This window comes from Lampetra fluviatilis, chromosome 49, assembly GCF_964198595.1.
Source record: "Lampetra fluviatilis chromosome 49, kcLamFluv1.1, whole genome shotgun sequence".
In the NCBI taxonomy this organism is placed as follows: Eukaryota; Metazoa; Chordata; class Hyperoartia; order Petromyzontiformes; family Petromyzontidae; genus Lampetra; species Lampetra fluviatilis.
Window position 1 is genome coordinate 4,473,963 of NC_136323.1, and position 10,790 is coordinate 4,484,752.

At 51.3% G+C, this 10,790-nt stretch overlaps 1 protein-coding gene across 1 annotated transcript in view; it reads right to left on the reverse strand.

Moving 5' to 3' along the window:
* LOC144948483 (ER degradation-enhancing alpha-mannosidase-like protein 3) overlaps positions 1 to 10,297 on the reverse strand; it is a 25,375-nt gene extending 15,078 nt beyond the window's left edge. Inside the window, exons 1-6 of the mRNA XM_078877987.1 lie at positions 10,008 to 10,297; positions 8,010 to 8,055; positions 7,030 to 7,130; positions 5,959 to 5,998; positions 2,652 to 2,764; positions 1,176 to 1,332 (exon numbers count right to left, since the gene is read on the reverse strand). Of these exons, the coding sequence (XP_078734113.1) occupies positions 1,176 to 1,332; positions 2,652 to 2,764; positions 5,959 to 5,998; positions 7,030 to 7,130; positions 8,010 to 8,055; positions 10,008 to 10,123 (573 nt within the window). The 5' untranslated portion in view covers positions 10,124 to 10,297. The remainder of the gene's footprint in view (positions 1 to 1,175; positions 1,333 to 2,651; positions 2,765 to 5,958; positions 5,999 to 7,029; positions 7,131 to 8,009; positions 8,056 to 10,007) is intronic.
* Between the last annotated feature and the right edge of the window lie 493 nt (positions 10,298 to 10,790).

Genomic DNA, 10,790 nt, shown 5'->3' on the forward strand with positions numbered 1-10,790 from the left:
CGCTCGCCCGCTCGCTCGCCCGCTCGCTCGCCCGCTCGCTCGCCCGCTCGCCCGCTCGCTCGCCCGCTCGCCCGCTCGCCCGCTCGCTCTCTCACTCACTCACCCACTCGCTCACCCACTCGCTCCTCGCTCGCTCACCCGCTCGCTCACTCGCTCGCCCACCCGCTCGCTCACTCGCTCGCCCACTCGCTCGCTCGCTCACCCGCTCGCTCACTCGCTCGCCCACTCGCTCGCTCGCTCACTCGCTCGCTCGCTCTCTCAGTCACTCACTCATTCACTCGCTCTCTCAGTCACTCACTCATTCACTCGCTCGCTCGCTCGCGCGATTTGTTGTTTGTCTGTTTGTGTGCACCCCCCCCCCCTCCTCCACCGCTCCCGTCCCACTGGATGATAGAGCCCGCTGAGCTGCGACGTGGCCACACGCGCGATGATGATGATGATGATGATAGCTGATCGTCGTCCAAGTGGCCGACCGTCCACTCACTCTCTCTCTCTTACTCACACTCACTCTCTCACTCACTGACTCACACTCTGCAGAACAGGGGGGAAAACATGCGAACTCCAAACATAAAACAGGCGTCGCCAGGGTCCGGGATCAAACCGAAGGCCGCCTGTATACCAGGCGAGGTAGTTAACATCTCGTCACTCGCTCGGTGCGGTGGGAAGGCGACGCATCCCGGGGCTGTATCTTTCTGGGGACAGCGCCGGGCACTCGTGTACAAGCGCGTATACCCGGCGCGCGTGTACAGGCGTGCGTGTACAGGCGCGCGTGTACAGGAGCGCGTGTACGCGGCGTGTGCGTGTACAGGCGTGCGTGTACAGGCGTGCGTGTACAGGCGCGCGTGTACAGGCGCGCGTGTACGCGGCGTGTGCGTGTACAGGCGTGCATGTACAGGCGTGCGTGTACAGGCGCGCGTGTACAGGCGCGCGTGTACCCGGCATGCGTGTACAGGCGCGCGTGTACAGGCGCGCGTGTACGCAGCGCGTGCGTGTACAGGCAGCGTGTACAGGCGTGCGTGTACAAGCGCGTGTACGCGGCGCATGCGTGAACAGGCGTGCGTGTATGTGGCGTGTGCGTGTACAGGCGCATGCGTGTACAGGCGTGCGTGTATGTGGCGTGTGCGTGTACAGGCGCGTGTGCGTGTACAGGCAGCGTGTACGCGGAGCACGCGTACCCGAGGGTGGGGGAGGCCGCTACTCGTGTTGAATGCCGGCAGGAGCCTCCGGCCTAGCTCGGAGGCCATGAGCAGCAGCTCGTCGCGGTACCACGCCATGTGGCCGCCCCCCTTCTCGCGCAACATGGCCGCCATCACGTGACCTCCCAGGAGGCCCCTGGGGGGGGGGGGAAGCGGAGGGAGGGGTGGCAGATTGGGGGGGGGGGTTGGGGGGGCAGGCATCACAAGGGTACAGGTGGAGAAGGGATAGGGAGAGTATTAGGCGAGTGTAAGGGAATTTCATCGTGACGTATCACACCAACATAGCAGAGCAAATTGATAACAATGTATTACGTAGAACTTCCTTTGCGTCGTACGTAGCCAACCTTCTTAGAGGTGCGAGGAAAGGACAACAAACTAAACGCAAAACAAAGTTCTAAACAAATGAGTCTTCAATCTAAATTTAAAAGTGCACAGCTACAGCGGCTTCCTAATATCGGAAGAGCGTTCCAGATGGCCGCAGAAGGGCATCTGAAAGCTCGCGATGCGGTGACCAGCTTAATTCGACGGCCACTACTGCGAGGATGAGTTTGCGTGATGGTTTACGTTGAGAAGACCCACACTTTAACCCACCACACGCAACATTATTATAATCTGGCATGCATGGTGGTCACTCAACCGACTGCTCAGAGCCGCATGAAGTTTCTTGTAGGCCCTAGGCACTTGTGTTTCGTAGGCCTTCAGTGGTAACTCTCCAGAGTTTTGACCGCTACTGCCCCATGTCACGGCTACCGCCGCTGTCACCCCGCTGCTTGCTTCACGCGGTACTTCGTCCAGCCGCTGGACAGATCGACCAACCGTAGGGGACGACGAAGCCACCTTGTTGTGTTGCCTTGCACCGCTCTCTATCGAGAATGAGATTGTGCGGAAAAACACCACTTGAAGATGTTTGCTAGCTAATTTTGCAATGAAAAAACCGTGCAAGGTGCATCTCCGGTGTTAATTTATCTCCCACCTTAAGAAAAAAAAACAATTGGCATGACTCTGCCTCTTTGTATGTACACCGCGCCTATTCCTTGCTATAAAAATAAATTTATATTCTTGGTTCTTTCGGTAAAGTCACGTAGAAGGGAAATAATAAAATAATAAAAATAAAACCATTCATAATAAAATTCTCACGACGTTTCAGCCACAACACAAGCGAAAAAAAAATATTTGTTCAAGAAGATAGCTTGGTTATATTTTTTCTCGTACAAACAATAAAAAAAACCGTGGTCAATTGTTTTCCATAGGCCCTTAACTTTTCGTAGGCCCTAGGCACATTGCCCCCTGTGGCCTGTTGGATGATGCGGCACTGCGACCGCTCTCCAGACTCGAGACAGACGGCCGCAGAAGCGCATCTGAAAGCGCGCGTGGCGGCAAACCGTCACGGTGGCAATGGCGATGGAATGGAGACAACTGAGACGATTTGCGAGATGCCGTCGGGACGACGCTCACCCCAGCGCCCGTATGTTCGCCTCGAAGACGGACACGACGATATCGCTGTCCAGACGCACGGTGCTGAGCACCTTGCGCACGGCTCTGTCGAACTCCTCCAGTCGATCCAGCACCTGCGGAGACGCCGCCGCCGCCGGCGCCGCCACACGGACACGCGCTCAGTCAGCGGAGCCTCCGGTTGTACGTACGTGTGTGTACGTTGAACCTCTCTCGCACCGTACGTAGCCAACCGTGATAATCGGAGGTGCGGCAGGGCAACAAACTATGGGTCTCTCTGTGAGTCTATGGGTCTCTGTGTTAGTCTATGGGTCTCTGTGTGAGTCGATGGGTCTCTGTGTGAGTCTATGTGTCTCTGTGTGAGTCTATGGGTCTCTGTGTGAGTCTATGTGTCTCTGTGTGAGTCTATGGGTCTCTGTGTGAGTCTATGGGTCTCTGTGTGAGTCTATGGGTCTCTGTGTGAGTCTATAGGTCTCTGTGTGAGTCTATGGGTCTCTGTGTGAGTCTATGTGTCTCTGTGTGAGTCTATGGGTCTCTGTGTCAGTCTATGTGTCTCTGTGTGAGTGGGTCTCTGTGTGAGTCTATGGGTCTCTGTGTGAGTCTATGGGTCTCTGTGTGAGTCTATAGGTCTCTGTGTGAGTCTATGGGTCTCTGTGTGAGTCTATGTGTCTCTGTGTGAGTCTATGGGTCTCTGTGTCAGTCTATGTGTCTCTGTGTGAGTGGGTCTCTGTGTGAGTCTATGGGTCTCTGTGTGAGTCTATGGGTCTCTGTGTGAGTCTATGGGTCTCTGTGTGAGTCTATGGGTCTCTGTGTGAGTCTATGGGTCTCTGTGTGAGTCTATGGGTCTCTGAGTGAGTCTATAGGTCTCTGTGTGAGTCTATGGGTCTCTGTGTGAGTCTATGTGTCTCTGTGTGAGTCTATGGGTCTCTGTGTCAGTCTATGTGTCTCTGTGTGAGTGGGTCTCTGTGTGAGTCTATGGGTCTCTGTGTGAGTCTATGTGTCTCTGTGTGAGTCTATAGGTCTCTGTGTGAGTCTATGGGTCTCTGTGTGAGTCTATGTGTCTCTGTGTGAGTCTATGGGTCTCTGTGTCAGTCTATGTGTCTCTGTGTGAGTGGGTCTCTGTGTGAGTCTATGGGTCTCTGTGTGAGTCTATGGGTCTCTGTGTGAGTCTATGGGTCCCTGTGTGAGTCTATGGGTCTCTGTGTGAGTCTATGGGTCTCTGTGTGAGTCTATGTGTCTCTGTGTGAGTCTATGGGTCTCTGTGTGAGTCTATGGGTCTCTGTGTGAGTCTATGTGTCTCTGTGTGAGTCAATGGGTCTCTGTGTGAGTCTATGTGTCTCTGTGTGAGTCTATGTATGTTGAACTTTTTTCGCACCGTACGTCGCCAACTGTCCTAATCGAAGGTGCGGGGGAAGGACAACAAACTAAACACAAAAATCAGTTTTAAAGGACTGAGTTTTCAATCGAGATTTATAACATGTACGTAAGTTCTCACCGGGAATGCCGTGGCACAGCGGTCGGCAAACTGCGGCTCAGGAGCCGCATGCGGTGGCTCTTTAGAGATCGCAATTCGAAATAAATGTCTCTTCTTGTTACTTTGGTTGCCGAGCCGTGACCATGGAAATCCAGTTTACAATAGGAGTCCAGTTTACCATGGGAGTCCAGTGTACCATGGAAGTCCAGTTTACCACGGGAGTTCAGTTTACCATGGAAGCCCAGTTTACCATGGAAATCCAGTTTACCATGGGAGTCCACTTTATCGTGGGAGTTCAGTTTACCGTGGGAGTCCAGTTCACCATGGAAGTCCAGTTCACCATGGAAGTCCAGTTCACCATGGAAGTCCAGTTTACCATGGAACTCCAGTTTACCATGGAACTCCAGTTTACCATGGGTGTCCAGTTCACCATGGAAGTCCAGTTTACCGTGGGCAGGGGTCGGCAAACCTGCGGCTCCGGATCCGCGTGCGGCTCATTAAGGACGGCTGCTTCGTGACAGTTATTTATTCAGGACCCACCGTCTCGTAATCACCGTGTGGCATTGCGGCTCTTAAAATGTGTATCCTCTTTTTACCGAATTCTAAAACAAATGTCTCTTTTCGTTGCTTTAGTTGCCGACCCACTGCCCACCGCCCCCCGTAGCTTCCTGGAGACCCAGATTTCCACGTGGGGGGCGCCCCCCCCCCCCCTTATTAATCATTAAAACATTCGCAACTTTTACAATGTGCCGCTATCGCCGTCGCCGCACGGTGATTCGCTCTCGAAGAGAGAAGACGACCCGGAGCTCGGAGGAACCGCGGACGAGTTTGAGAGCAGCAGCCGCTCGGTGAGCCGGCGCTCCAACCAATCGCCCAAGCTCCACGCCAAAGGTCGCAAACAGGTTTTGATTCCTTACCCGTACCCGTACCCGGCCGCACCAGGGTTGCACCCGTACCCTACCCGTACCCGGCCGGGTACCTGATTGCGACCTCTGGGATGAAGCCATGTTGCAGGCGCGGGTGGGTTGATTCTAGGAACTTGAATTGTGAGAAGAGACAAGACGTTGGGAAATGAGTGACAAACGGTGACTCACCAGTGACTCACGGTCTACCCGGGTCCCAAACGGGTACCCGTACCTGTACCCGGCTGGGTACGGGTAGCCGGGTATCGGGTAGGGTACGGGTATCGGGTACCCGGTTGCGACCTCTGCTCCACGTTCCTCTGTGTGTATTTTCACAATGTCGTCGGCCAATTAATGGGTGCTAATCGTGGGAAGAAACCGGAGCACTCGATAGGAAACCCACGGGTGCGAGGGTGCAACACTCTATTCTCTACAGCTGGAACAGGTGGAGGTCCACGTTTGTTGTTGTTGTTGTAACGCCTCCCTCTGGCGAGCCGGGGTACGACGGACACCTTCTCGACGCTCGTGACAAGCGGGAGTCTCACGACATTTGCGTGATCCAGCAACCCTCGCCGCCTCCACAACGCTAAAGAATTACAAGTCGTGTAGCTGAACACTGTGCGAGGCGCTGGGCAATTTCCTCCATCCCGGGGTGGCCCTAGGCACGTAACGAGTAGGCATTAAGGGTTCAATGGCAGATGCAGGCTGTCACTTACTCACTCACACACTCAATCAACAACAACAACAACCGCAATTCGCCACTAAGTGGCGGTGACGTCACCACGACGCTTGTGCCAGGCCAAGTGCACCTTGAAGCCACGTGAAGTGTCGAACGCCCGCTGGAAGGAGGTCACTCACTCACTCACACACTCACTCACTCACTCACACACTCACTCACTCACACACTCACTCACTCACACACTCACTCACTCACCACCAGCGTGTCCAGGGAGTCGATGAGAGTCAGAGAGAATCTGACGGGATTTCGCGGGGCGGTCGGTCAGCGTTAAAACGAGAGAGGAACACACGCGTTTGTAACGACAGGCACAGATGAGGTGGTCATGTTAACTCCCTCGCCTGGTATACATGAGGTCGTGGGTTCAATCCCGATCCTGATGCCTGCTGTATATTTGGAGTTTGCGTGTTCTCCCCGTGGTCGCGTGGATTTTTCTCCAGGTCCTCCGGTTTTTTTTTCCCCTCCACATTTACAATTATCAAAGTGCGTTTTTAGAATATTTGGCCGCTATAAATTTCCACATAACGACGAGCCACTTTGTTGAGCTATCATTTGTGACGGACAGGTCGCTTCTGAAACAAGAGCTACATACTATGAGACCTCCTTTACCAGTGGCAAAATATAGTAGTAGGTTTTTACCCTTTCAACTGGTACAAAAACTGACACCTTTATACAAGGCATCATGTTTGCAATAACCACAACACAAGCAGTCAAAATGCAAACAAAAAGAAACAACTCTGATAATGATATGCACTGTCCTTGAAATTGATTGGTCCACACCCGAGACAGCTTTTCTTAGAGCCTAGTCTCCATTGGTGTTGGACTAGTTGACGCCAAAAGGCGTACAACTCAAAAACAGCGCACTATCAGAGTATTGAGAGCTCGGGGTAAGCATTTACACTATGAGACCTCCTTTACCAGTGGCAAAATATAGTAGTAGGTTTTTACCCTTTAAATGGAGACTAGACTCTAAGAAAAGCTGTCTTGGGTGTGGACCAATCAACTTCAAGGACAGTGCATATCATTATCATCATCAGAGTTGTTTCTTTTTGTTTGCATTTTGAATGCTTGTGTTGTGGTTATTGCAAACATAATGCCTTGTATAAAGGTGTCAGTTTTTGTGCCAGTTTAAAGGGCAAAAACCTACTACTATAAGAGCTACATAGCTCAGTGGGCCCTTAACACGGTAGAATACAAACAGTTCGTAGTTTAAATGAAGACTGGCTTTGTCTTCACGAGGGAAGCGACGGCGGGGGGTGATCGTCTCACCGGCCGAGTGCGTCGTCGGCGTCACCGCGGCTCGGCTCGCGCTCGCGGTCGCGACCCCGGCAGCTGAGCGGCATGAGCTCGTCATCCGGGAACGCCCGAGTCTACACGATCATCATCATCATCATCGTCGGTGTCGTCATCGTCGTCAACCGTTTGCGCGCATGTAATTTATAGAAAAATACCCGTTTTTTAAATCCTTTATATTAAGTTCACTTGCTTGCTTGCTTGCGTGCTTACGACCGTGCAAATCTTTCGGTCGTTTTTTAACCCACTTCCCGTGATCCAATCGAGCTGACATTTTGCACACAGACTCGTTGTGCGTGACAATGTATTTTCGTGAAAACATTTTTCCAAAATTTTACACTTTTTAGGAAAAAATAAATTATATTTAATTACCAATTGCTTAATGGTGGCAGGCATTCATCTGACCCATAGGTGGCAGCCATCTCAAGCCAGAGGACGAGAGGACTCTAGCCGCCCGTTTCAAAGACCAATGTGGGCTGGGTTGTGGCCCATTGAACACGCATATAAAGGATTTATAGTGAAAAACTTTGTTTTTACGGGTTATAACGCGGGTTATAACGCGAGTCCAGTGCGTGACGGACTACTTGCTACAATGCGAGTCTTTGTACCGGCAGTATCTTTGTGTGCGTAGCATCATCTCGCTCCCTTATCTTTTTCACTCGCCGTATTTCTCTTTCGGACATGTTATATACAGCACGCTTAACGCGAATTCGCTTCACATGGCAATTCTCAGGAATGTAACCCCCCTCCCCCCCCCGCGTTAAGCGGGGACTTTGCAGTAGTCTATTCTGATAGCCAAGATTCGATGCACATCGTACGGTAAGCATAATCGATTTTCGCGGATGAATCGCTAATAGCAGATTATCGGCACAGCTGACGAGCGACCGTGTCATCGACGGAAGCGCGTCTGGAGTTAGTTGCATCGGAATCCAAAGCCTTCAGCAGGAGCCACTTACCATGTAGCTCCCGTATGCGTGGTCAAACATCTCCAACACCTGCTCCCTGCAGACACCACGGGTACCAGGTGGGAAATCGTCATCATCATCGTCATCATCATCATCGTCGTCATCGTCGTCATCATCATCGTCATCATCATCGTCGTCATCATCGTCATCATCGTCGTCATCATCGTCATCATCATCGTCATCATCATCATCGTCGTCATCGTCGTCATCATCATCGTCGTCATCATCATCGTCGTCATCATCGTCATCATCATCGTCATCATCGTCATCATTATCGTCATCATTATCATCATCGTCGTCGTCATCATTATCATCATCATCGTCATCATTATCATCATCATCGTCATCATCATTATCATCGTCATCATTATCATCGTCGTCATCATTATCATCATCATCGCCTGGCGACGGTGGCTATGCACGTGGCCTGTATTCCATCACTGTGGGCGTCAAGAGCTGCCATCACCCTGGATTACCAGAAGGCGGCCCAGCAACTGTGCACCCCCCACGCACAACGGCGGTGGTGGCTGAAATGCTGGACAGCTCCCAACCCCCCAGTGGCATGAACGGTATTGCGTGGAGTTCATACGATCGTGAGTGTAAACTTCGCTAAATTTCGATTTAAAGCTTTCGTGACTGCAGGGATTCATCTTCTTGGTTCTTTCGGTAAAGCCACGTAGAAGGGAAGTAATAAAATAATAAAAATAAAACAATAAAATAATGTTTTATTTTCGCAAAATTGTCATAACTTCCATCCTTAATTGACAATGGTATATACAGTACTACAAAACTCAACATATTCGTCAGTAACCCTGCCTTAAGAGAAAAAAAGTATAAAGAATAAACGACGTTTCAGGCAATGGCCCTTCTTCATAGCATGTAGCATATACACACTATATATGAGCAACGTGTAACCCATGCCACACAACGGGGAGGGGAGTCACGGATGTAATTAATGGAAGAGGAAGAAATGTGGGAAAGGAAGAGACGAGAGAGGAGAGAAAGAACGGTAATTGAGAGGAAAATGATGGCAAAAGTAACCAGAGCAGAGGGTTCAGGAGAGATGAGGATGGGGAGGAGGAGGATGATTGGGGGGTCGACGTTGCTGCTGCTGAACGGTGGAGGAACGGCGTCTGTTTACAGAGGTCGCAAACGGGTTTTGATTCCTTACCCGTACCCGGCCGCACCAGGGTCGCAAACGGCTACCCGTTCCCTACCCGTACCCTACCCTACCCGAAATGAGTGACAAACGGTGACTCACCAGTGACTCACGGCCTACCCGTACCCGTACCCGGCCGCACCAGGGTCGCAAACGGGTACGGGTAGCCGGGTATCGGGTAGGGTACGGGTATCGGGTACCCGGTTGCGACCTCTGCTGTTTACAGAGTGGGCGGCGACGGGGAGAGGGGAGGGGTTCAGAGTGGGCGTGGTCACACAAAGTCACGTGGTTTACAGGAGGCTTGAGCTGAGTTAGAAGGGAGGGATGCAGTATGGGCCAAAAGTCAGGTGACATTCGGGTTATTTCATTAATTTTAACTCTGGGATTACAGCATTTAATTGTTTTATTCTTTCAGTTAATATTTGATCTCGTATTCATAATAATATGTCTTTTTCCTTTTTTGATGGTTACAAAATGGAAATAAAATTAACAGACCATAATCGATGTTCAAAGATTACACCTGTAATCCTAAACATTAACTTGGAAAGATAATTCATGCATCATGCGTCAATGTTCATGGAAGTTAGTTGGAACATTCGTTAATAATAAACGAAATAACACAACGCGTTGTTAATATAACATAACCCTGTGTGACCTGATGTCTGAGCCACCCTGTACGAGATGGGAGTAGATTTAGGGTCGGAGATAAGCCACGAAGCACCGGCTGATTTCAGAGTGCCAGAGCGTAGCGGTGACCATTCCACATTACCGCGACGGGGCCAAGTACATCCGCCTCGAGTGACCGCGCGCCGCGTCAACCTGTTTCGCACCGTAGACGCGATTTCTCCTCCGCGGAGAGCGTGCTGCTGCTGCTGTTGTCTGAATCGAGGGTCATCGCCCCCGGTATGATGATGAGTATGGTGGTGATGGTGATGATGGTGATCATGGCAGAATTCAATTGAAGCCACGTTATTATTTTGTGGTCGAATTTGTTTCGCCGAGCCGCCGCTGATATTAGAGGCGTGTGTATTGCATTGGCCGTGCGTTAATAAAGAAAGATACAAACGTTTAGAAAATCGCGAGCGTTATATCAAAAATGTGCGACCCGTTTCAACGCGTCACTGCAAATCGTTAATGAGCGGCGAGTCGCTTTACCAAACGCGTTTGTCAAATCACGTGACCCCCCCGCCCCCCCGCGCGGTACCCGTAGGCATGATCCCACCCAAAGGTTATTTGATCGTTTAGGGATACGGGAGCACATTGGGCAGCGCGGTGCGCAATAAACAAAATGAACTGAACGCGTTTGTAAATCATTACGCTGCGCGTCGTCTTTTAAAAAAAAGTTCATGTTAACAAAGGATGGTCTTTACGACGTCATCCCAAACGAATGTCTCACTCGCGGGAATGACGTCACCGCGAACGGAGACGCTCATTTGCCTGGCCCTGACGTCACCACGAGCCGAGAAGCTCGTTTGCATGGCAGTGACGTCACCGCAACCTGAGAAGCTCGTTTGCATGGCAGTGACGTCACCACGACCTGAGAAGGGAATTTACATGGCAGTGACGTCACCGCGAAGCGAAAAGCTCGTTTGTGCTGCCGTGATGTCAAATCG